The following is a 27,380-nucleotide window of genomic DNA, read 5'->3' as shown; positions in this document are numbered from 1 at the left end:
TCTGTACATGGCAAATTTTCTAAATCTTTGCATATCAGAAAATCTGTGGATTTTACCCTTAAGCTTGAATAAACTTGACTGGATATAGCAGTCCAGATTCAAAGTTAATTGTCTCCCTGACGTTTGAAAATATTTCTCCGTTATCTGCTGTATCAATAGCTGCTGCTGAGAAGTCTGGTGTCAACCTGATTCACATCCCTTTATAGGTAATCAGCCCACCCAGCCCACTGTACCTCACTCCAGAAGCTTTAGGAATTTCCTTTAATGACCTAAAATTTCACCATAGTAGTGTCTTATATGGATTTAATTTTTCATTTATTTGTTCTGCTTGACATCTAAGATTTGCCTTTCTGTCTAAGAACTTATTAGATTCTTAAATCCTATGAAATCACCTTCTATTATGTGTTTGACATATTGCTGGGTACATTCTGCTCTTCAGCTCGTGCTGCTGTGTCTTCTTTCAACAACTTACTTTTTAATATCTTGCATCTCTAGTTATTCTGTCTGGGATTATTAAGAGCTGCCAAATTGAGTTCTAAAAAGTGTTCTTATTAAGTGGAAAAATCATGCTAAAATGAGTTGTTATCTGGATTGAATAGCTTTGAAACAAATGTGCCCAATTTCATAAATCTAGTTTTCACTCTAGAAGTTTGTGACAGACCTGAGAAATTCAGCAGTTTAAATCCTCAGATGGAGCAAGAGAAGGCAAGGAAAGCATAGCTCTGGACAAATAACTGGCCACATACTTCTGTGGTGGTCTTCCAAAGACCAATCACACCCTTGAAATCAAGGCACCTCTGGTGGTAGTGAAACTGCAGGACCCTGGGGGGGTCCTGGGCACAAAAGCCTTTCTATGTCCCCCACTTCTTGTTTGTAGGGAATAGGCTCCAGCCTCCATGACCTTCCCTGAGTTCCAAAGGGCAGGTTCAAACAGTTGCTAATCAGGGAAGGAAGGGACTCCAAGACAAGGGAGGAGCAGTCAAAAAACAACAGTGCAGCCTTGGGACAGGACCCTGGTTCCACCTCAAGGGATACATATAACAATATCTTTGCGCTCTTCTGCAGAACTAAAACCCGCAAGAAATGGAAGACGTTAACTACTTGATGAAGCATTCTTCATTCCAGAGAGAAAGTCACAGTTTGATAACATTGAGAACCTCAGAAGCTCATGAGGAGACCACCTGAGGCCAGATTAAAGGAATGTAGGCCCTGCACACACCCCGATCCTTATTAGCAACTGCACCCTTGAACCATTGCTATAAAACCCCTCACCAAATCTCCCCAGGGTGGGACACACAGTTTTGAGGGGCACAAGCCCTCTGTGTCCCCCTTTGCCTGGCAAAGCAATAAAGCTATTCTTTTCTACTTCACCCAGAACTCTGTCTCCAAGATTTGATTTGGTACTGGTGCACAGAGGCAGTTCGAGCATCAGTAGGTGTACAAAAGTAAATGACTTAAACACACCCTAACAAAACAAAAAAGACAGTGTCCCCATGGCATCTTTAATGCATCCACACCACATCCACTTAAGTTGAATTACTGCTTCCCAGTGCCACGTGATGCATATGAGCGAGGGAGAGCACAAATCCATCTTCGCTTTTGGTATTCTGTGACCCTGGGGTATTTATATTCTCAACTAAACTGTTTTATTGGCCTAGGGTATGCATTTAATACCTAGTTTCATACTGAAAACATGTAGATGGTGAATGACTTTGAGCTCCTTGAAAAAGCCATGAGCTCCAAATAACAAAGGCAGTGTGTTAGAAGATGTTGTTATTAACTCCCTAGACATCCTTCAGAGTGTCAAAATCACCTTCCCAAGGAGCAGGGAGTCTAATATGGGTACAGATTCCCCAGATCTTGACATTCAATTTCAGGGTTTTAATTTACTCCAGACTCACACATCCTGTGTCCCATGAAAGACAACAGTCAACTGCAAGATCTCATCACCACCCTCCCCCAAAACTGTCTGAAACTCTGGGGACTCCAAGGGAAAGGTAGAGAGATTTTGTCAGATCATTAGCACCCTATTTTCAGAGGCCCTCCGCAAGGCAGAAGTGGAAATACTTACCTGAGTCTGTGATCAAGTCCCTCAGCTATCAAAGACATGCATCTGGAAAGTTTATTACATATTAAAAAAAAAAAATCCACCTGTTATTGTCCTGGCCTTCATAACCCTTTCTGGTCAAGGCATTACCCTTACCCTGATGAAACAGGAAAAGGTATAAACAAAGCCCCATGCTAGTTTTCTAACATAAAAGAAAGAGAAGGGAACTGATTAATTTAATAAATCTAATGTTTACCACTTGGCTTCACTCTCTCTCACACACACACACACAATTATAGATAGAGAGATAGTCACAGACACAGATGTGGACGTTCATTTTCCCCTCAATATAATCCTTTGAGGTAGATGGATTATCTCATTATTGGATGTGCAAACTGAGGCACAGAGCAATAAAACCCCCTCAGGTAAGTGATAACGTATTCTCAGTTGCTATTTTTCCCAGTTGCTACTCAGGAACTAAATCTGTTTCATTCATCCCGGGATCCTTCTGCCTAGCAGAGAGTTTGGAACATAGTGGGTGGTCAGTGAAATTTGAACCCCTGTCTATAAAGCCTGTCATTCTTCATTATAACTTGTATTACTGCCACATCAACACCAGCTCATTTACTCAGTGAAATTTCATTGACTACCTCCTATGTGCCAGACCCTCTGTTAGTCAGAGTGATACAGCAATGAATGAAACAGAAATAGTCTCTGACCATCTAATGGGATAAATAACAAGAATTCATTATTAGTTGAGTGCTAAAAAAAAAAAAAAAAAAAAAAGGAAAAGGTTCCTGCAAAGGAGATGAACTTCAGAAGTGGGAGAGGAGTGGGTGGGTGATATCCCACCTTACATTAGATATCAGAGCTAGGGAAGTCCTATCTCTCAGGAGGTCATCATGAACTTTTGTCATATCCACACACCTCAAATCACATGGTCAATATCTGTTGCCTTTGGAACACACACACACCAAATACTGCATTTCCTAGAATCTGGCATTGCCAGATTTAGCAAATTAAAACACGGGATTCCCAGTTAAGTTTGATTTTCAGATAAGCAATGATTTTTTACTATATCTCAAATATTACATGGGATATACTTACACTAAAATATTTTTGTTTATCTGAAATTCAGAATTAACTAGGTGTCTTATACTTTCTCTCTCAAACTTACTAGAGAATCATTCAATCATTTTAAAGGTAAATGGAATAAAATGTAGATTTTATTGAAATAGAGGTTGGAGACCTAAATTTGATTGGGTGTTAATTACATATTTTAATTACTGAGAAGAGTTAACTTTCAAAGAAGAAAGCAATGTCTGCATAACCTCTTTATCTGTCATGATTAATGCAGCCAATGAAGACAACAGGACACCAAGCCTTGTACACAACAAACACTCCATATCAACTGTGGTTGTTTATTTTCATTATTGCTGGGGGTGTGCTCATTAATCCATTATGTTAAAATCAAATGAACCTTATTATTTTCCAGGCACTGTATGTACACGATCTCTCTCAATCCTTCCAGCACCCTTATGAGAAAAATATTATCATCCTGAGTTTACAGATGAGTAAACTGAGGCTGAGTGGTGAGAGAATCTGTGTTTTAACCTAATTCACCCCTCATTCCAAGTCCTGTGGCTTCTCCATCATAATAAGTGCAAGCACAGGGTGTTTGGGTTTTAATTTAAAACCTTACCATAAAGGAAGGAAAATGAATTCAAGATAGATAATTCTAATTAAGCAGTGCTAAATATATCTAGCGTATTTTTGCAATAAGATTCTCTTTGCTGTATGTGGTTACTTGTGACAGGTCACCCACCTATCTTCTTTGCAGGCATAAATAAATAACTCCAAGCATTTGCAAGGAGGTGTGGAAAGCTGCGGAAAGAACAAAGGAACTTTGGTACAGAAATGCCACATTTGCTAGAATAAACAAGAGCCAAAAACAGCAATGGATTGCAGGCCTTAGACTCTGACATACTGACCCAAGACAAAGAGGGGGTGGGACGGAGGGAATGAACCCAATACTGCTGCCCTTAGGTGTAGTGAGTAGGTACCACTGCGAGGTGGAAAGGGACTCAAGTTGTCTGGGACACTCCTTAAGCTCCTTGCCCTCCAGTATAATGTTGGTCCATCAGCTAAACATTAAGGGTGACAAAGCCTGTGAAGTCCTGGGTTGTTCATCCAGTAACCGAAAGTCCCCAGACAGGGAGAAGGTGTTGCACAGAGTGAGGGACAGAGTCGCAATAGCCTGCAAAGCTCTTCTTCTGGGTAAATGTGAGTAATAAAAATAACAACAAAACTGACATCCCCCGTGTATAATTTCCAGAGCTCCCTGTGGTGTAAGTATGATAGTCATAATTAATGCTCATTTTGCAGCTGAGGTCCCAGAAGACCTGAGAGGTTGGTTAAGCTATTCTCCCAGTTTCAGAGCACACCGCAGGTGAGCTGGAAACAGAAGGCGGGTCCAGAGCACGGACCAGAGGTGCTGGATCTCATGCTATTAAAGGCGTCTCATCCATCTGACTGTCCACGTTTTCTACCTTCTCTTTCATTGCTAGAGATGAACGTATCTGAGGCCAATTTCCCCACTTGCACAAAAGCCCATGCTCCTTTTCCCACCCAAAGACATCATTCCAAATATTAAGTCCTCCAATCGTGCCTTTAGTCCTTGATCATCCACATCTACATGCTGCCTATGTACAACCATTCATGCACATACACACATGGATACATACACATAAACAGAGAGGTCTTCTCTCTCCCCATCTCACTCCAGTGCTGCCCCATTTCTCTATTCCTTTAACATAAAAAAGGATGGATTGCTAAGTGGATATACAATTGGATAAACAGACAGGAGAAGGCAAATCTATTAAAAGGTTAAGTACAGAATTTAGGTGGGGGAGCATATGGGTATTTACTGTACTCTTCTTTCAACCTTTCTGCATATTTGAAAATTTTCAAAGTAAAATATGGGGGAGGGGGAAATGGTCTCTATTTTCTTTCAACTCCTTTCCTCCTATTATCTTCTGAAACCACCCCAGTAAGACTTTCACCACCACCATCCACCAGTTCCTATCAAAGTCACCCATGACCTTCACATTGCTGAATGCAGTGGTCACTCCCCAACCCTCTTACTTGATCTGCTGGCAGTGTTTGACTCTCTCCTTCTTCTACCACTTTCTCCCCACCCCCACTCAGTTTCCGGGATGTCACTATTTTCCTTATAGGTCATTGGCTTCTCCTTCTTAGTCTCTTTACCTGTTTTTTTCCTCACCTTCCCAACAGCTCAACAGTAGTGAGCCTTAGGGCTTATTCCTTAGACTTATATTCATACTCCTATGCTGAGTTCGCCCAGTCTCATGGCTCTAAGTGATATCTTTGTAGATGACTTCCAAATATATGTCTTTAACCCAGACCTTGCTCCTGAACTCTGGACTCCTATGTCCAGCTGCCCATTCTATATCTGCCTATTCTATATCCGTATCATCCCAATCTTAAAACGTCCAAAGTCAAACTCCTGGTTTTATACCAGCACCCCCAGTCTCACCCAAATCTGCTTATCACCCTGTGAACAAGCCCAACTTAGCCACCTGGAGGACGAGAGGCCATGTAGAACCAAGGCATTCTGTCAACTGCAAGACATCTGAGTGAGGCCATCCCAGATCAGCAAGTCACCAGCCAAGAAACCAGCCATGGTAGATGTATGTGTGGTCTCAGGAGAGATGAGCTGAGTCAGCCAAGCCAACTCACAGAATTATGAGACCAATAAAAGGCTGTTTTTTTAAGCCATTAAGACTTGGGGTGGTTTGTTCTTGATGAAAAATTCCAGTATACCTAAATTATTCTAGAAAGTACGTGTAATTTTAAGCAGAAAGAGTCACTCTTGAAGAAAATTACCTAATTCTTTAAATGCATGAATTGGGAGCTGGTCTTGTCTTCTGCCCTTATTTTCTTGAATAGGGTCCCTTAAACTGCCCCAATTTTCTCACCTTGGAAAGTTTTCATGGTAGGACAGCTTCTTTCAACTATCTTTGAGATTCTTGGGTGGAGCCTTATGCATGCTTCCTCTAGGATGTGAAGACACCTGAGTTGATACACTACCTTCTCAGTGAACCTGCAGACAGGTCTATACAAAAGTGTCCTCTGTTTTTTAGTTTAACGCCACGTGATAGTCCCTGGATTTTAAAGCTGATTAGTATGGTCTACGTGGCAAACACTCCTCCATTTTGTATTGATTAACTTTTGAGATCGAATCGAAACATGCTGAATTATTAAAAAAATTAATTTTTGACTCTGGACTGAATGGCAATCTGTTTTCAAACTTTATTATATTTCTAAAATTCTTCCTTAAATTTTATTAGGAAGCCATTGAGATGTACAAATTTTGCCCTTGATCTGTTAGAGTGGTCCAAGGACTTCGCAACCACATAGGCTCCAAATCTGACCCAGAGCAGTTACATTTGACTTAACAAAATATTGCTAATGAATCAGCAGCCTGAGTGGATTGCTGGAGGAAAATAAAGATACTGAAGGGCCTACTAAACCCTAAAGACAACTACTTCCACACCTTTTCATCTTCTCATTTGCTTGGCTCCCTTCCATATTCGATCACATGTAGGGATCTAGGCCCACAGACCCCCTGCCTGAACCCCTCCCACCTAGCCTCATTTACGTGATTCCCATCTGCGCCCTCACACCTCACTTTCTGACATCCGGTTATCTCGTAATGTATGGCATCGCCATTATGAGTTTATCAGCCTTCTGCCCTACTAGACTGATATTCCTTGAGGTCAAGCACTAAGTCTTATTTATATCTGCATGTCTTATACCCAGCACAGGATTTGACATAATGCTGTCGCTCCAAATAGGGCTGTTGATCGAATGAAATAAATAGCCTCATGTCTCCGTATCAAGTATAAATCTCCCCCAAGAAGCTTCAGGACTGATGACAACTGTACAAGTGTTTGTTACCATCATCATCATCATCATCATCATCATCACTCACTTCATTTCGATAGCTGTGCTTCCTGGATTTCATTTGTTTCCCCAATCTTTATTATCTTGGAAGCAGTGGGAGGCTGGGCAGAAATCCAGGCCTCCTGGCTCAGAGTCAGTTAATCCTTCTTCACAACATTATTACTGTTAGCCTGATGGAAACCCAGAGAGGTCATCAAAGCAAAAGTGGCAGAGAGAAGTCTAGAATAGCACATCAGAGCCACTGCCCCCATGAATGAGCAGGAAGAACGTTACCATTCAGAAAACAGTAACTCTGTCCTATCCTTGTGCTCGACGCTCTGTTTCACCTCTTTAAAAAAAAAAACAAAAAACCCAGACTTCAGTTTTTCAAGCAGTTTTAAGTTCATGGCAAAATTAAGAGGAAGGTACAAGAGATTTCCACATATCCCCTGGCCCCACACACACCTAGCCTACCCCCATTATCAACATCCCCACCAGAGTGGTACATTTGTTACAACTGATGAACCTATATTGACACGTCATTATCAGCCAAAGTCCATAATTCAAATCAGGGTTTACTCTTGGTGTTGTACATTCAATGGGTTTATACTATGTTGAATGACATATATTCATCATTGTAGAATCACAGAGAGTAGTTTCGCTGCCCTAAAACTGCTCTGCACTTTGCCTATTCATCTCCCTCCCCAGCCCCTGCCAACCGCTAATCTTCTTCCTGTCTCCATAGTTTTGCTTTTTCCAGAATGTCATGTAGTTGAAATCATACAGTATGTAGCCTTTTCAGATTTGCTTTTCATTTAATAACATGCATTTAAGTTTCCTCCATTCGTATTCATGGCTTAATAGCTCATTTCTTTTTAGTACTGGATAATATGCCATCAACTGGATCTACCACAGATTAGTTATCTATACCTACTGAAGGACATCTTGGTTGCTTCCAAGTTTTGGCAATTATGAATAAAGCTGCTATAAACATCCGTGTGCAGGGCTCTGTGTAGATAAAATTTCTTTACTCCTTTGGATAAATATCAAGGAGTGTAATCACTGGATCATATAAGAGTATGTGTAGTTTTGTAAGAAACTGCCAAACTGTCTTCCAAAGTGGCTGTACCAATTTGCACGTTTCACCTCTTTTTAATTCTTACATTTCACCTCTTTTTAATTCTTACAACAACACTATGAGATCAGGAATAGTTTTACAGATGAGAAAATGGTGCTGCAGTGAATTTTCTAGGCAAGGCAGTGAAGATGTGACTCACCACTCACCACCCTTCAAACCAACTTGCCATCCTAGATGTTCTACAGATGTTCCTACATAGCTTTAAAAAGTTGCCCACAGCCCTATCTCCAGGTAAAATAGAAAATCTATGACCTCCATTAACATGGTCAAGTTTATTGGAGGCTGGGTAAAGAGGAGAATGCTGTTAGGAAAAACAAACAAACAGAAAACTGCGGTTCTTGAGGACCAAACGGCCCTTTTAGTCGGAAGGAGGACTTAAGCAAGCATGCTTTGTGAATATGAATCTGTCCTTATCCAAAGTGTCTGAGCCCTGGAAAGTTTAAATATGTGTGTGTGAGACTCTCCCAGCCCATGGGTTTCGTAGGCATTCTGAGAGCTTGGAGGATTTTGGAGCAGGATACCTCAGAGATGTTGCATGGGGCACCCAAATAGCTCACAGAACACACTTAGACTAAAAAATGTCCTTTATCTGAAATTCAAATTTAACTGGGTGTCTGGTTTTTGTTTTGTTTTGTTTTTTTACTATATCTGGCAACCTTACAAAGGTCTCATTTTGACAGTGAGGAAGACTGGTCCTCCAATGTCATTGACCAGAACTGTGACCCATGTCCATGCCTGTATCCACCCTTAGCAAGGGGGGTAGAACTTCCATGCATGACTTGAATCACTGTGGATAATCTCTCTGAGCCTCCTGAAGCACAGGGTCATGGGTACAAAGCAGGGCTCGTGAGCCACAGGGACGGGAGATGGGATCTAGAAAGGCAACCAGCAGTGTCAGCCCCGTGACCATCATCGTTCCATGGTTCCATGGCTCGCACCCTCTTTTCCAGTCCCAGCCAAGCACACAAGTTCTTAGGATTTAGGCTGAAGCACCCACAGAAGGACTTGGATACATGAAGCGAGGAAACATCTAGTCTGCTTTATTCTTTACTTATTTCCGGCACGTCCTTCAGTAGCCACTTCCTGTCCCTCACTTCCTTCAAGACAATGCCTCAGGGGTCATGCTGTAGAAAGTAAGCTGCCCTACCTTGCTGAGTGATGGCTCCAGCTCTGCATCACGTGTACCTTTGGGCAAGAAGCCTCCTCTTCCCAGGCCTCCGTCTACTCCCTTGTGAAAGGGGAGTGTCACTATAAAGGAGGAAAGTCCCTTCTCTCTCTGTCTTTTAGCGTAGTCGCCTTCTGGCTCCTCCCACCTACACCAGCTTTGGCATCTCCTAATAGTCACTCTTTCTTTCATTCTTTTCTTTCTTCTCCTTCTTCTTCAGAGTTCTAAGAAGCGTCAGCTGTATCCTGGGCACTATTCGGCAGGTGCTGCTGATAAAAGATAAATAAAATGTGTTCCCCGCAGCCACCCGAGCTCACAGTGCAAGAGAAGAGATAGACATGCACACAGCTCAGTGCCGTTCAAGGTGGGAGTGCCGCTGCAGTTATAAAGAAAGTATGAGAAGATGCCAGAGGACGGAGGGAGCAAGCACCCCTGTGTAAGGGAATCTGGGAAGAGTTTAGAGATGAACTGGGCCTGGAAAGGTAAGTAGGGCTTTACCATTCAGGTGAGGCGCCTGGTGTGTTCAGGGAGCAGTTAGAGCTTCATGTGGATGAGAGAAGTTTCCATGATAGTGACTGATGATGAAAAGATGGGGAGAGACTGCTTCCATAGCAATGGGGATAAAAGAGCAGAATGAATCCATCAGCTGAGGTGAGCATCTAGAAGACAATTATTCCTAATGCATCAATTCTTAAAATGCCTTTCCTGGCAGCATTAATTCACTTTAGGTGATACTGAAGCCTCTGAGAAAAATAGGGCCGCCAGCCATGCATCTCCCAGTGACGTGATGCAAGATCCTGGAGCAGTGCTTAAATGCAATGAGAACGTGGCATACTTCGAGGCATCTGCCTCATTTGTAACATGGATCCCAGCAGAGTGGACATGTTCCACAAGTAGCTCCTGTCTTTCCATCTCATGGTGTTTTATCACGTCCTCAACATAAATGAGGCGCCTAGGAGGATGAGTGGTGGCTTTCAGGTTGAAAATCAGTGTCTATTCCTTTTAGAGGGAAGCTGATATCTCAGTTTTTAAGGGTGACATGCCATTACAGAGATGCGTTGAAAGGTTGAAATTCGAGCACACTCTTGAACATTCTAAGTGGCACACGAGCTAGAAAGGAGCTCTCATTAGTTGTAATGGCTCTTCTACCTTGAAATGCGGGAGAAGGACACACACTGAGAGAAAATATAACAACACGAGTTGGGTAAATAAACACACCCGCAAAGAAATCGAACAGACTGGGTTTCATTCAGTTTCCAAATGGCGCAGCCCTGTGCATCTCTGGAAAAAGGGAGCCGAGCCAAAATGTAGAGCCATATGTAGACGGAGCTCGGATTTGTTAGATGTCTCCTTTCAAAAATGGCCATGGCCAAAATGCTGGTGTATAAGCTAAAATAGCAATTACTGATGAACACTTCAACAGCCCAGGATTAAGAGATTTAGTCTGGTGACTTTTATATACCTCAGATGATATATTATTACAATGATTCTCTTATTAACAGGAAGAAGTTGATGACTAAGTAGGTTGCTATGAAACGGGTCCAGGAATTTACAGTTTAGTGAATGAATAGTTTTGTAGGGGGAAAAAATGAAGAAACTGGTAAGAAGAAAAATTAAAACAGTAGAAGATAATAATTTTTAGTAAGTCAATAACTCTAAAATAATGTCTGGGTGTGTAACATACATTTTTGTTGTGTTGGTATTTGAGAGGGAGCAAATATTTGATCCTTAGCTTTTGCTATGCTGAGTATAATTGGATATATGTACTCTTTGGAAAGTAAAGAAAGGAGATATGAAAAAAAAAAAAGGCCATGGCACTGTGCAAGAGCACTGGGAGGGCAGTCGGATTTTCAGCAAGGGCCATTTAGTTATCTTTATCTTCATCCTATAATCATGGGCAGTATCTGCGAATGACATTCACCGAGCTTGAGTGATCTAAGAGTCTTCCTTGCAAAAGCCTCCCCAAATGAATGGACATTATAATCTCCACTTTGAGATAAGGACACAGAGAGATGGCTAAACATCATCTAGAGAGTGACAGTACCACAGTAAATCCAGGTTTTCATGAAACCAAATGGAACATCTTTCTGCTGAAGCCCAGAGAAAGTAAATGCTTTACTCAAGTTCACTAGACCCTGTAGGGGGTTGGAATTTGAACCAAGAACCTTGTTTTTCTCACTAAATTCAGATTATGCCCTTTCAATATGCTGAGAATAGCTTCCTCTCTCCAACCTCTTGACCCACTTTAAACTTTGTCAACTTTCCTTCAACAACCATTGTCTCTGGTATTGCTGCTCTCTGTCTGAAAGGGAGTAACTTGATAACCTTTAAAAGCTTTCTTTAGAGGAAAAAAAAAAAACAACCCAGCTATACTCCTGCTGCAATCCTCAAGGCTCTGCTTGCCTCTGAGCTGGCTTCCTTGCCCTCCCCTGTACCTTGGGCTTTGGTAACAAACTCTCTTTGAGGGCAGGGTGAGAAATGGTAATTCAGCCCCTCACAGGGGCTACAGAAGGCAAGCCTGTAAGGTTTCCAGACAGCCAGCAGGCACAGGCCACGTTTTCAATGGATAAGAACAAAAGAGTCAAGAGTCATTTTCCCCATGTGGCCCTTATGTGAGCCTGCATGAGACAGAAAGGGAGGAGGACAGGGAGAGAGAAGGGGAGATAGAAGGAGAGATTATACCAGGAGCAGGGAATCATCAGTTTAGGCTTTTTCAAAACAAATTTAACTTTTGGGCAGAATCTTGGTTTCCAAGTAGGCTTACAGAATCTCCATTTTTCTCATTTCAAAGCTTCCTATTGCATCCAGCATTTCTACCAATATTTCTTTGTAGAAAAGAAGCAGTGTAAGAACAAAGAGGCACCATAAAATAGAAACTGGGACACAACACATTCTCTTCCAAACAGCAATATATCAAAGGCGTGGCTCTGACCCAAGGAGGGGAAGAATTCCCAAGGTGAGGTGTGGTTTGGGTTCTTCCTGCCCACCTGCATGTGACAAGCTGAGAAAATATAAAAACACAGTACAGTCTTCAACACTCTGTATGTACAAGGAAGAACTGGCCAAAACTACAAGAGGCATCCCCGTGGATGGGTGGGATGTCAGGACCCAGTGGCCTAAAGCTCTGACCCCATTTTGCCATTTCCCTTGCGGGTAACTCAGTTTGCCACCCACTGACCTCACTGCAACACACTCTGGGGCACGGTGTCCTGCTTCCCACCTAAGACCTGAGTCTGGGCTTCCATATTTTCCTTTGTTTCCTTTAGCATAATTAAAGGAGAAGATTTTACTGAACTCTAAGGGAGAAAGGATTGAAAATAAACTCAGTGAACATAAAGGCCATAACGATGGGTGTAGTTGGGGGGAGGGGGAATCTACTTTTCAATCTTCATGCTTCTTTCCTATAAAACTCCTTTAAGCTATAAGACTCATATTTAGACACAAAAGAAGACCTCAAACCAACTTCCAACTTGAAGCTCATCAGTTAAAACCTGGGTGCAGAGGACATGGGGAGGGGGAAGGGTAAGCTGGGACGAAGTGAGAGAGTGGCATGGACATAATCTACACTACCAAATGTAAAATAGATAGCTAGTGGGAAGCAGCTGCATAGCACAGGGAGATCAGCTCCGTGCTTTGTGTCCACCTAGAGGGGTGGGATAGGGAGGGTGGGAGAGAGACGCAAGATGGAGGAGATATGGGGATATATGTATATGTATAGCTGATTCACTTTGTTATACAGCAGAAACTAACACATAATTTTAAAGCAATTATACTCCAACAAAGATGTTAAAAAAAAAAAAGAAAACCTGGGTGCATACTTATATATACCATGGAGTATTATTCAACCTTAAAAAAGAAGGAAATTCTGACACATGCTACAACACGGATGAAACTTGAGAGCATTATGCTAAGTAAGCCATTCATAAAAAGACAAAACTGCATGATTCCACTTACAGGAGCTACCTGGAGTAATCAAATTCACAGACACGGAAAGTACAATGGTGGTTACCACAGGCTAGGGAAAAGGGGAAAAGGGGTAGTTATTTAACAGGTAAAAAGTTTCAGTTTTGCAAGATGAAAGACTTCTGGAGATGAATGGTGGTGATGGTTGCACAGCAATGTGAATGTACTAATACCACTGAACTTTACACTCAAAAATGCTTAAGATAGTAAATTTTATGTTATATGTATTTTACTACAGTAAAAATTCTTTTAAACCTGGGTTACAGCTAACATCATACTCGAAGGTAAAAAGATGAAAGCTTTTCTTCTAAGGTCAGGAACAAGACAAGGATGCCCACTCTTGCCACTTTTATTCAATATAATATTGGAAGTCCCAGCCAGAGAAGTTGGGCAAGAAAAAGAAATAAAAGTCACCCAAATTGGAAAAAAAGTAAAACTATCACTATTTGCAGATGACATGATATTATATACAGAAAACCCTAAATACTCCACCAAAAGGTGTTAGAACTAGTAAACAAATTCAGTAAAGTTGTAGGATATAAAACAAACATAAGGGCTTCCCTGGTGGTGCAGTGGTTGAGAATCTGCCTGCCAATGCAGGGGACACGGGTTCAAGCCCTGGTCTGGGAAGATCCCACATGCCACGGAGCAACTAGGCCCGTGAGCCACAACTGCTGAGCCTGCGCGTCTGGAGCTTGTGCTCCGCAACAAGAGAGGCCGCGACAGTGAGAGGCCCACGCACAGCGATGAAGAGTGGACCCTGCTCGCCGCAACTAGAGAAAGCCCTCGCACAGAAACGAAGACCCAACACAGCCAAAAATAAATAAATGAATAATTTAAAAAAAAAAAAACATAAAAATCTGTGGCATTTCTATTCACTAACAACAAACTATCAGAAAGAGAAATGAAGAAAACAATCCCATTTACAACTGCATCAAAAAGAATACAATACCTAGGAATAAATTTAACCAAATAGGTGAGAGACCTGTATGTACAATGAAAACTATATAACATTGATGAAACAAATTGAAGACAACACAAATAAATGGAAAGATATTCCATGCCCCTGGACTGGAAAAATTAATATTGTTAAAATGTCCAGGACTTCCCTGGTGGCGCAGTGGTTAAGAATCTGCCTGCTAATGCAGGGGACACGTGTTTGAGCCCTGGTCTCGGAAGATCCCACATGACGCGGAGCCACTAAGCCCGTGCACCACAACTACTGAGCCTGCTCTCTAGAGCCCATGAGCCACAACTGCTGAGCCCACGCGCCACAACTACTGAAGACCGTGCACCTAGAGCCCGTGCTCCACAACAAGAGAAGCCACCGCAATGAGAAGCCCGCACACCACAACGAAGAGTAGCTCCTGCTCACCGCAACTAGAGAAAGCCCGTGTGCAGCAACGAAGACCCAACGCAGCCAAAAAATAATTAATTTTTTAAAAAAATGTCCATACGACCCAAAGCAATCTACAGAGTCCCATTAAATTTCCAATGGCATTTTTCATAGAAATAAACAATCTTAAAATTTATATGGCATCACAAAAGACCCCAAATAAGCCAAAGCAATGTTGAGAAAAAAGTACAAAGCTGGAGGCATCCCTCTCTCTTATTTCAAATTATATTACAAAGCTATTAAAATCAGAACAGTATGGTATTGGCATAGAAAACTGACATACAGATCAATGGAACAGAACAGAGAACCCAAAAATAAACCCATGCATGTATAGTCAACTAATTTATGACAAAGGCGCAGGCTAGAAAGTGGGCAAATAAAACTATGTGGCTATGAGTTTCTAATTGAATTCTGCTTCCTATCTAAATGGAATTAAAAGGCTATTGTTTTGCCTACATTCACAACAACTCATTTAACTCCCATATTAGTCTATCTTTCTTGAGACACCCACCCTGGCAGTCCCCAATCCTGGCTCATCAGAAGCATCACTCTGGCTCCCCTACAGCCACACATCAATGTGAAGTTCTGAGTGGAGCTGAGGAGAAAGAGATTTTGGTGTCATAAGTGTGTAGGTAGATGGTGGAAGAAGCCCGTAGGCTTCCAGAGGTTGTTCCAGCAAAAGACAGTGAGACCAGAGGAATGAGGATGAAAACTTGAAGGCCATCAACACCCAAGGGAACGGGCAGAGAAGTAGAAGGACCAGAAGAGGGACGGGTCACCAGATTCACAGGAGAAAGGGCCTGGGAGCAGAAACTCATAGTCAACAGCATCTAATGTAGGATAAGAAGTGGTGAGTCAGGATGTGACACTTAGGGGGTCCCCTGGTATTTTTAGAAAACCGTTTCCATAGAGTTGGGTGGTAAAAGTGATAGTGACACAAGAATAGAATACGATGGGGCAAATAAATGCAGATAGTCCTTTTAAGATGATTGACTGGGAAGTGAATGAGGCAAGGAGAGGAGTCTCAAAGGGAGGTAGGTGGATGCAAGGCTGGGAGGTTGCGAAGGTGCTATCTGTTGTTGAATGTGGGTTGGAGTTGAGTACTTTTGTAGGTTGTTGGCAGAGTGATTTGGAGAGAGGGGGAGAGAGAGAGATTGAGATTCAAGATGCACAAAGCAGAAGGGTGGCCAGAGGAGGGAAGATCCTAGGGTTGCGATAGATGGGAGCCAGAACCAGACAAGAGGGCATGCCCTACATGGGAGGAAAAACCCTTTTACAAAGGAAATGCAGACCAGGCTCAATGCCTCCTCTTCCACGGAGACCCCACACAGACCCAGCTTACCTAATGCCAGTCCCCTTCCTCACCGTGGCAGGGCCTGGTGCAGAGCAATTATTTCTAGCCAAAAGGATAGAGAGGCCATGTCTCGCAAGGCTCAGCAATGGACTCTATGTGGAACCCTGAGTGCGGAGACAGCTCCGCGTGGGCATGGCCAGCAGGGGCTCTGCCCAGGGATGGCTGCTGCTCTCTGATTCTCCATCTTTGCTTCCCTCCTTCCCACTTAACCCCCATCCTCTGATGTCTTGTGCATTTCTCTTCCAGAGGAGAGACCCTGGGGCGTTCTGTAATGTGCTGGGAAAATCCAGAGTGCTTTGTGAAAAGGCAGCCCGAGCCTTTCTTCTTCACCACGGGAGACCTGAGCAGTGCTCAGCCAGGCGGTGGGAAGGGCTGGCTCATCTTCCTCCTTCCCTCCCCTCCCCTGTCCCCCAACTGGCATTTTTCTGGAAGCACGAATGGTGCCTCAGTCCATGCGGCGCCCAGCCACGAAGTGAGGTCCACTCCCCTGAAGAAGCCAGCAGTCACCTGCTTCGCAGGAGACGGGAGAAATGGAACACTTAGCAGAGAGCCAGAGGATGGGGGCATCCTGTCTGCCGGCTGCCGCCCTGCCCACCCCTCTCCACCGCCCCACTCAGGGGCTGATGGACCCAACTGAGAGGCTCAGCCCAGCGCACAGAAGAAGGGCAGGCCCCCCACCTGGGGCTGACTTCCCTACTTGTCCTCTCTCTGCACGTGGGCTTCAGTCCCTGCAGGGGGGTGCAGACCCCAGGCCTCCGCCTGAGAACTAGGCTTCTGCCTCATTCCAAAGGCAGCCCCACTCCGTGTCCCAGACTGAGTCTTGGGATAACTGCCTCCCTAGAGATAAAGCTGTCGCTACCCTCACCTTGACTGTCCCCCCGTGGGACATGTGCTCTGCTCCCAGGCACCAGTCTCGTTCATGAGTCCCCGCTCCGCTGCCTCAGTTCCAAAGCACAGACAGCAGTCGCCTACCTCATTTGCCCTGCCACCGCCAGGACCCCTGGAGGAGACCTCCCAGTGCTGACCCCTCACCTGAGCCCCGCCACCCCTGCCTCACTGACCAGCCTTTCTCATTCCACAGTGGCCTCAGTTTCCTCCACTGTCAAATGGGCACAATGACAGCACCCGCTTTACAGGGTGGTGTGAGGCTTCGGTGAGATGGAGAGGTAGAGCGTGCCTCTGACGCCCGCGCCTGACCACTGCTCGTGTCTTGCTCTGGGCTTTGAAAGCACCTCTGGCAGCCTCTACTCCTAGCCGGCGGCTCCTACCTCAATCTCGGCGTGCACCATGTATCCCCAAGAGGGTGCCCAGCTGGGAAACAGACAGACCAGCATAGATTCGAGTCCAGACAGACCCAAGTTTGAATCTAGACTCCAGTACAATCTGTGTGACTGACAGTGACATCATTAGTTCCCTAGAGCTTCAGCTTGTTCATCTATAAAGCCTCCCTAGTGGGTATTATGGGATAATGAAGTGAGGTGACGCAGGAACCCACCTGGCATCCGTAGGCATTGAAGTCTGCACTCCTGGCCGTCATCGTCTCTTCGGAAGAAGCAGACAGGCCAGCCGGGCTTTGAGCCAGACCACCTCAGGATTCCCCTGGAAAAGCTCTGCAGCCTCGCCCTGGAGGGAACTGTGATGCTGGTAGCACATGCGGTCGCCTCCTCCATGGGCCTGGGGACGCGTTTGATGTAATCAACAACTGCCCGTGTCTGTTGGCTGAATCCCGGCACGCAGGCTTGCATCCGACAAGCCTGCTTATGTTCCTCCAAATTAAAGGGGAGCCTGGGGAGAGAATGACTTGTCAGGATGTGGGGTCAAGAACGGCCCTCCTGTTCTCCTACGATGGTTATTTACAACTGTGTGCTTCTCCCTGGCCGAGTGTTAGCTGCTAACAGCATCCTTCTCAAGAAGGACTGGAAGGTGTCCTTCCACCTTGAGATACGGTGGGGAACGGGGCCCCGCCAGCTCCTCTGCACCAAGCCGGCTCAGGAGGGCCTGGGACGAGGTCTGGGGAGGTGTTGAGGAGCGAGGGCTCTGGGATCACACTGCCAGGGCCAGGTTCCCAGCTTACTAGTTTGGGACTCTAGGAAAGTAACTCTACCTTTTTGAGCCCCTGTTTCCAAATCTGTCAAGTGGGCATTACAACATCGCCAGAGGGTGCAATGTGGCAAAGTGCATGGCAAGGTGCTGACGTTCTGTAAGTGCTGGCATCGTGATTAGCCAGAGCTGAATGATCAGTACATGAGCTCTGGGTATTCTGTTAATGGAAAGGAAGGGAAAGCAGCGGTGGCGTAAAGCACCTACTATGTGCTTTTGCATTTAATCCTCAAAACAAGCCAAGGAAGTGGGTGCATTATTCCCATTCTAAGGGAGAAGAAAGCCTCAGAGGTTAAGTGACAGACTGAAATCGGTACCAATAGCAAGAGATGTTCAGCCACATGTGCCTGCCTTCTGGGTACCCTGTGATGCCGGGAGGCCTCGGGGGCTGCAGGGAGATTAGCAATTCACAGGTGGGCTGGGCTGCTGGCTGGACAATGTTCAGAGGAGGAGAGACGACATGAGAAAACGGGGCTGACTCACTGAGGAGGACAACATCCCTCCAGGACACACCCTGAAGCCCCAGGAGGAGGCATGCAGGGCACTGCCCATGGCTGGTCCCCCACCCCGAGAGCAGAGGGGCTCCCTCTGGCCTTTCGGCACCAGACCAAGGAAGGGGAGGCATCCAGAGGTGAAGCAGACACAGCTAGGTCTGCTGTAACCACCCAGATCAAAGCAGCCCACAGCCTCCAGCCCGGATACCCTCCAGAGTCACGCTGGGTGCCCAGCCCTTCCTGCATGCGCTCCCTCTGCCTGGAACCCTCCTGCACGCTTCTGGGCTGGAATTCCTGTCTCTGTATAAAAAGCCCTTCCCTGGGGATCCCTCCAGGAACGACCAGTGTGAGTGAGAGGCTCTGTCCTGAGCTCCCACAGCATCCTGCATTCTGCCTGTCCCGGAACTCTGCTACCCCCGTACCCTGTGCAATTGGCCGCCTCCACCCAGACTCTATGCTCCGAGAGGACGAGGTCTGTGTCTGTCTCACTGCCTTGCTGCATGTAGTTCAAACTCCATCACACAGAGTGGGGTACGCTGACATCACTGCTAATGATATCACTGCTGAGTGAGACGCCGGAGGTGAAATTCTGTGTACACGGCACAGTGATGTACGCATGGGCAAGGGGAGATGCTCCACGTGGGTTAGCTACAGTCTTTACAGTGAAACAGGTTCTAGGCTGTTGGTGGAAGTGCTTCTCCATCAGTTCACTCATGTGTTCATTCCTTCAGCATGTGTCTTTCTGGTGTCAAGTGAAACTGTACATAGACGATCCAAACGTTGGTAAGACATAAAGGATGGCAGCACTGGGCGTAAAAAGGCATGAATGCCACAGTGCATGGCAGGTGCTGTGCTGGAGGCCAAAGGCAGGGAGTGCATGATTCTACCTGGGACCAGCAGAAAAGGCTAATTTAGCAGAAACAAGGAGAAGGCGGGACCTGCTGGGCCGCGGGGAATCATGACGGACGTGGGACAGAGGTGCAGCTAGTGGGGTTCAAAGTATTTCAGTCCAGAATTAGGGAGCGTTGGGACATTTTATAAAATCCCCAAGAGCACTGACATGCCGACCAGAGAGAGAGCGGAACAAGGACTCCAGTCTTCAGCCCCGGTCCTGTTTCCTTCCTGGGTGGGCGTCTAGGCCGGACTGCGTGGCAACCTCTGCCTAACAGTTACGTCCTGAGTCCTGAGGAGCGTCAGTGCCACTGACGAACGCTGCGACAGCCTGAGCCGCCGCTCAGCGTCCAGACGTGGCTGAAACATGACAAATTAGAGACCCTGGTTGGAAGGGGGGTGCTTTAGGGGACTCCTTCCAGGCTGCGACTGTCTTCATCAAACCATCTCCCCCTAAAAGGCTTTTCCTTCTCACTCAGGTATGATTAGAAAAATGACCAGGCTTTAAGCTAAAAATACGCATGCTTTATGTTCCTCCACAGGGGGAAAAAAATAAGACAAGAGAATCTATGAAAGTAACAAGGAATTTCATCCTTCAGTGGACTCCAGAACGGATATTTTAGACTTAGCCATCCATCAACATTGCGTAATAGCATACTCTTGTAGCGCAGAATGGATTCCACAGAACGAGCCACAAATCTGCATTTGGCCCAGCAAGGCGCGGGGGTGGGGGGCAGGGGTGTCTCTATGAGCATTTAACAATCTAAGTGATGACTGGCATCCTCTGTGCCCAGGTAGACAGATGGCACAGTCAAGGGCCAATCAACCAAACAGCATCGTCTGCTGGGATGCGCAGAGGGGAGAGCCCAGGCAGCTCGAGTCTGCTGGGGAGGGGGTTTTGAGCCGAAGAAACCCCGATCTCATCCACCCCTTGCCTGTGACCTGTCTTGGATCCTAGCGGATGCAGGGCTTGTAAGGTGCTGAGTGATTTGGCCCCAACTTCTGCCCGTGCATTATCTCTACCACCCCCTTCCATTCTCACCCTCAACTCAGGGCTGAAGGGGACAAGGCTGTCTGTCTCTCTAGCTGTCCTCCCTCCATCCTCTGCAAGCCCTGGGATTCTGTGCTTGCAAGTCTCCCCGCCTGGTTTAGCCGTTCCCCAGGCCTTCAGCTTCCAGCTGAAGCATCACACCCTCTGGAAGGCCCCCTGATGGATTAGCTGCCTCTTCTGCAGTGACTTGTTGATTTGAGGCAGTAAATGCCAAGCCTGCCATACGCTCAGTGCCACCTCTCTCCCAGCCCCACCCGCGCCTGGGCTTCCTCCTCGTCTTGCTGCATTAACCAAGCTACACACACACACACACACACACACACACACACACACACACACACACACACACACACTCTGCCAAACCTATGAGTTCCCCATTCCTGGAGCCAAGGTCCTTCCCACATCTAAGTCTCCATCTGTGCAGTAATTCAGGGAACTTCCCATCTTTGTCAAATTGAATTAAAAACTCAGAACCTCTTCCTCATCCTTCAATGATGAGCTCACACGTCACCTCCTCCCTGAAGCCCCTCCTGACCAGAATCCACAAAGCTGCCCTCTCACATTTGCGCCCCTCCGCCCCCGGTGCCCCTACATCCCCTCCACCTCCCAGCAGCACTGTCCACACGGGTGTCCCAGATGGAAAACAAGCATCTATCTCAGCCGAGTTCAGACCATAACACCTGGTTCTAAGCCATCTTTAACATCCCTGGTTTCTGCACTGCTCCTGACACACAGGAACCTATATCACTCCCACACCAGGAACAGGAAAACTAAAGGGGCTTCCTTCCCTCGTTTTATGAGCTTGTAACCTGGGGCCCACGAGGAAGGGTCTTGCAAAGACTGAGGGTCTCAGAGGGTTACACCCACTCCTCCACTCAATTCAGGAGCACGTGTCTGAGATTACCAAATTCTGCCCCAGGAAGACCGTGCTCTGTCCATTCTGGGTTTGGGAAAAGAAGGTAACAGTGTGTTTAATAAAAGCCAGCATTACAGGTTGGGGTTATACAAAACAAGCCAGCAGTGTGGAGGGTTCGCGGTCTATCTACCCAGCCCCACGCTACACATTTTACATCCCTTCTCTCCTTTATCCTCAAAACAACCTGATGAGCTAAGTTCAACTACCCCAGCTTTACCAAACAGGAAATCAAGACAGCGAGTATCTTCCTGGCTGGTCACACAGATAGTTAAGTGGTCAAGCTGCCTTTCAGGGTTCAAGCTCCAGTGACCTGGGTCCAGAACCGCAGCTCAGAACTGCCATGCGAGCCCCACCTCTCTGCATTTGGATTTCTTCAGCACATATTTGGAGTCTGGCTGGCGCTCGGAGAGACTGAACAGCTTGCACACATTTAGATCAACTTGTCAACGGCAGGCTTGCTCACAACAGATCTTCCCCGTCCGTCCTCCCCTGACTCCGGAGGCTGACAGAGTGGTATATTGGATTTCCAAAGGTGTGTTTCATTAGAAAAATATATTCTTTTGATCACCCTCTGTCTTCCCAAAGTCACAAAGGCTGAAGATCAAGTTGCCCAGCGGAATTCCATTCATCACAGAGATAAACATTAGCCCTCTACCCCCCCTACCGCCACCTTCAAAGAGCACACGTCATCTGGAGGTAGGACAAGACGACCTGGCCAGGGACTGGGGAGGCCTGGGTTTGAATCCAAGCTCTGCTGCTACCCTTGGGCAAGTGTGACCTTGGGCAAGTCACTTCTCCTCTCTTGGTTTTTGTTTCTCCATCTGTACAGCAAGTCTGGCCTTTCTAAACTATGAAATGACTGAATGAATGAACTGATGAATTAATGAATGATGTGATATACCCACCATCTTCCTGCCCTGAGATACTATGACTCTGACGCATTGATCTAGTGAACAGCCCAGCTTGGTTACTAGCCAGACCAGAATCCAGGCACGCAGGCGTGGAACCAGCATTATACACGTAGTCTCTTTACTTGAGAAGACTTCAAGCAACAAGGCTTTAAGCTAGACCCCAAGCAGGATGAGAGGTTTGTGAAGGTTGGGCCTCTCCTTTGCTGCTCACACTTGAACCCAGCTGCCACTCACAGGCTGCCAGCATGGGGCGAGGGGCTGCCCAGGGTTGGGGGCAGCTGAGTTGAACACAAGCTGACCCTTCAAGGTCGCTCCAAGCTCCAGCTTCTCTGATTCAGTAATAGTCCCTGTGAATAATAGATCTGGTCTCTGACATTGTGCATGATAAAGTGACCTGGTACAAAGTCCTATTAAGATAAATCACATTTAAGTTTAGGAAATTATATGTTTGAATCCTGTAATTTAATGTCACTGTGACGCAGGAGAGGAAGGCGAGGGAACTCAATTAGAGGCTAATTAGACCACGTGACTCAGCAGCGCTGGGTTGCCTCCTGCCTCTGCTGAAGAGAGTTAAGCAGGGTAACTCCAGCCCTCGTGCCTGTTTTCCCACCTGTAAAATGGGGACAGTCCTAGTGAAAGAGAGGAAGTGTGGCCTTGAATCAGAGAGAGAAGGAAGCAAGGGCTCCCAGGAAAGGCCTGAGGGTCCCCAGATAGGCACCACAGCCCCCCAGCCCAGCACCTTCTTTCTTCCCTGACCCTGGCGGCTCCTCCTGGGGTCCCGGGTAGGCTTCAGAGAGTCTGTAAACTCTGCACCACAGGATGTAAAATCTCTGTGGGGGTCAAGTTTGCAGGGAAGGTGGGTCTCTCAGAGCTTCCATCAGATCTTCAGAAGGTGGCAGAGCTCAAAACACCACAAACCGCCACACCTCTCCATCCTTTGCTTCAGCATCGGCTACTCTAAAAATCTCTCCCTCTCTAACCAACACCCAGCTTCCTGCTGCAACCCATCTTGGCTAGAGTCACCATCCTACCTTCTCACTCTGCCCTGCCATTACTCCCATCTCCCCCTCCCACTCCAACCGACACTGCTTGTTCCAGCGTCACCGCTGGTCTCCTAGGAGCCACCTCCATCAGTCTTCATCCATCTTGACATCTCTCCAGCATTGGCCACTCTGTGCCACTTCACTGAATCTCCATCCCCTTTTGGCATCTGTGAACCCAGACATAGTCCTTCCAGAATCATTGTCAGACAAGCTTCTCTTGTATTTCTCCTGGGCTCCAGCCTCTTCCCTTCTCCACTCATGCAGTGTGGTCTCCCTGACCAGCCCTTCCAGCACCTCCAGGTTGAGGGGGTCCAGGTTAATGCCCACGTAGACATCTTCTTGAAGGTTCAGACCCATCTGTCCAACTACCTCCTGGATCCCACAGAGACCCCTGGCATTCAGCATTCAAGAACAAACTCATTCATTTCACATCCATCTCATGTAGCTGAGATCACTACAAACTCAGAGGCTACAAGCAGAAGATTTCCTCCTAAACTTCATATCTCTTTTATCCCCAGTATTCTGTTGGACATCAAATTCTGAGACTTGAGAGGGTTCCTGCCAAGTGGAGGTCTTTGAGGGGAGGAATATTCCATCAGGGGAATCATGAGGGTTAAGGATCCCATGAAGAGGTTAATGCATTGAGGGGAGCTCTGTAATGGACGGAGCAGAGGTTCCAGAATGCGCGGGGTGGAAGTAAGTAGGTGGGAGAGGATGGGTGGAGGCTGAGCGGGGGTGTGGAGGCCATAAGGAAGGAGGTGAGAGTGCTCGGTCCAAGGAGACGTGTCCTTGACATGGAGACGGTGATGGGTAGGGTCAAGGGCAGAGTGGGATCTGGGGAAAGGATACGGATGAGATGAACTGACATCTACGTTCAAGATGGAACATGGGTGCAAGTTTTCTGTAGCGCTGCCCCCCACCCCCTGCTTCCTGCCCGAGTCTGAGTCCACCTTGTCTTACGAAAGCTCACTAGGTGAGCTCGTGAGGGGGTGAGAAGAAAGATCTTAGCAAGGGATGCAGGCCTATAACAGCATGGCAACCAGGCTCTATAAGATGGAGGTGGAAGGAAGCAGCATGGGAGTCCTCGGGGCCCGAGACCAGCACGAAAGGAGCGGCAGAAACAGAACACCGGTGCTTGGTCTCCAGTAATTAATATCAAAGAAGGATTTCCTTTACGACTGCTTCGACCGAATGATGATGGTGATTGTGACGACTCTGATAGAAATAATAAAAGAAGAGCTTCTCTTTCTGCAGCACTTACTAAGTCTTAGCATAGTCTTAAGCTTCAGAGATAGAAATGCTATAAATATACAAAAAACTCATTTGAAAGTTGGTCTACGTTTCTTTTGCATTTATTCACTTTGGTGAATTTTTTAAAATAAGTCTTTAAATTTCCTTTTTTTCTTCCCAGCTCCTCTAGCTAAACACAGCGAATACTGACGGAAACAAAAATTTAAATTAAAAATGTATAAATTCACAAAACTAAACACTTAAAGAATGGAAAAACTTCAACTTTCAAATAATTCATTTGGTACGTTTATAGCATGTACCAAATTTATTTATTTAAAAGGCATCATCATCTTATCCAATTCTCACGACAATCCCCCAAAAGTAGGTACTGTTATCACCCCCATTTTAGAGACAAAAAACTGAGGGTCAGTGAGGTTAAGAGACTTGCCTGAGGTTACTCAGGGAGAAATTCTGGAACAGAGGCTACTGCCTCTTGTGATCAAAATGAAATTCCACCTAAGGGAGAGTTTTGGGAAGGATGTCCCCCAGCTCAGGCAATGGCCTCTCTCAGAGGACCTGCCAAGCAAGTTGCCTTGTAAAACAGCAAGGAGTCATTTCAGCAGACCACGGCATGGATAGAATGCAAACCAAGGAAAAGCAGAGAGTGGGCCTGAGAGTTTATCTCAGGAGGAGCGCTCCAGGGTATAAGGGGAATCAGCCTTGGGCTGGGCTGGGCTGGGCTGGGCGGGGACAAGCCGAGAGTGTTTCGGGGCTGTTTACACTGACGGAGCTCTTCAGTCTGTCCTGATTGGGGGTGTGTGGACGAGATGGGGCAGGCCTAAGGGAGAGTAAAAGGAAACCCAAAGGGAGAGGTGAGAGTTGCGGGAGCGGAAATGGATGAGAAACGTGGGGCCTGGTGACACGCGCACCCTGCGTGGCTGCTCAAATATTAATCCACAATATATTTTAATGACATAGACACCAGTGAGCATGAGAAGAAACATGAAGGGCTTCGGATACCCTGAATAATGGTGTTGTCACGCCAGATTTTCATGGTCTCATCTTGAGCAGGAACTTCAGCAAAACCCTAAGCAAATAATAAAGGTGCCGGATGCCGGCTTCCGTATGTGAGCCAGCGGCTCCCTTACAATCGCATCGCATCTGCATCCCCTAAAGCGACAGACCCCATAGACCACATCTCAGATCCTACTGGGAAAGGGTCAGGCTTAGGGGCTGCTCAAAAATTAGCCCCTGCGTGCCCCTGTGCACGTGATGGAACATCTGAAATTCAGTTCTGACATCTGTGAAGTGGGAGGACGTTAGGTTTGGGGTGAACATTAGCGACACGGCGTGTGATAGGACCTGCGTGGGCCCAGGCAAGCAGTACGTGCGGAGACCAGCTCTGGACCCTTACGTTCCCAGGGTTCACCTGTTCCCAGCTCTTCCTCATTGGGGCTGCTTGGGGTTGGGGCTCCGAGAAGAGCAGCGAGTCACTCACCGTCACACAGCTTGTTGTAGAGGGACGGGGCCCTCGGCTCCCCCAGCTGCTGTGTGCTGACTTCTCCCAGAAGGGCCAGCCAGCCCTGGGGGAGCAGAGGAAACTTGGCTCACTCCTGTGTGATCTGGAGGGACCACCCCTCATCTTCTAAAGATGAGAAGGAATGAAATGCCAGTTTTCTTAGACCCGTGGTAGAGTGAGACTCTGAACAAGGATGTGAACCGAAACAGGGCTTAGGGGCTGCCTCTGAAAGCCACGGGGCCCTGCTTGCTCCTGAGGAGGACACAAGACGGCCAGCACATCCACGGTCAAGGGGAGGAAGAGAGACCTCATCCACTGGACACAGGCAGCCCGCTTGAGAGCGTCCATCTACAACGCCTTCATCCTTCAAGGAGACAGGATGGGCTCAGAAAGCACAAGTCATGACCCAGGGTCTCTCAGCTCCTCAGCGGCCACAGTGAGATGAGTGAGCCCAGAATCCAATGCTCCTGACTCCAAAGGCCCCATCCGTGCCCCACAGGGCTACCTCTCCAAGGCTCAGGTCAGGTCAGGGAGAGGAAAAGACCCCAATCTGGGTCACCTGCAGGCCATTCACATTCCGACCTTCCTGCCAGGAGAAAGTGAGCGGGGTGCACACCTGGGAGGAAAGGGGTGGCATCAGGCTCGGGGAGGACACCCTAAATGGGGACGTGATGCGGGGAAGGGCAGGCCTACGCGCGAGTCCTGGCTCCCCCTTCAGCTTGAATTTTCTCAAGCAGAAGATGGAGCGACAGCAGTAATACCTGTCTACCTCACAGGATGCTGAGGATCAAAATGCAAAAATGCCTCCGATGGGCTTCCCTGGTGGCGCAGTGGTTGAGAGTCTGCCTGCCAATGCAGGGGACACAGGTTCGAGCCCCGGTCTGGGAAGATCCCACATGCCGCAGAGCGACTAGGCCCGTGAGCCACAACTACTGAGCCTGCGCGTCTGGAGCCTGTGCTCCGCAACAAGAGAGGCCGCGATAGTGAGAGGCCCGCGCACCGCGATGAAGAGTGGCCCCCGCTTGCCGCAACTAGAGAAAGCCCTCGCACAGAAACGAAGACCCAACACAGCCATAACTAACTTAACTAAATAAATAAATAAATAAAATTAAAAAAAAAAATGCCTCCGAGATGGCAAACGTTATATAAATGTTGTTCGCCTCTTCCCCTCCCTTATGCAACTACAGAATCATTCTT

The 27,380-nt window shown here is 46.7% G+C and overlaps 2 protein-coding genes across 3 annotated transcripts in view; one reads left to right on the top strand and one right to left on the bottom strand.

Moving 5' to 3' along the window:
- The window catches only part of LOC309617194 (uncharacterized protein), a 549,153-nt gene extending 535,766 nt beyond the window's left edge, over positions 1-13,387 (top strand). The window contains exon 3 of the transcript XR_014237785.1: positions 1,066-13,387. The gene's annotated coding sequence lies outside the window, so the exon portion shown is untranslated. The remainder of the gene's footprint in view (positions 1-1,065) is intronic.
- LOC309617191 (uncharacterized protein) overlaps positions 1-27,380 on the bottom strand; it is a 661,226-nt gene that overhangs the window by 56,776 nt on the left and 577,070 nt on the right. For both annotated transcript variants that reach the window (XM_082369112.1, XM_082369113.1), the window contains one exon: positions 17,524-17,813. In XM_082369112.1, the coding sequence (XP_082225238.1) occupies positions 17,524-17,813 (290 nt within the window). The remainder of the gene's footprint in view (positions 1-17,523; positions 17,814-27,380) is intronic.

This window comes from Balaenoptera borealis (genome assembly GCF_965194805.1).
Source record: "Balaenoptera borealis genome assembly, chromosome: 19".
NCBI lineage: Eukaryota > Metazoa > Chordata > Mammalia > Artiodactyla > Balaenopteridae > Balaenoptera > Balaenoptera borealis.
Note: the sequence above shows the minus strand (reverse complement) of the source record. Positions and strands in the feature narration are given on the sequence as shown.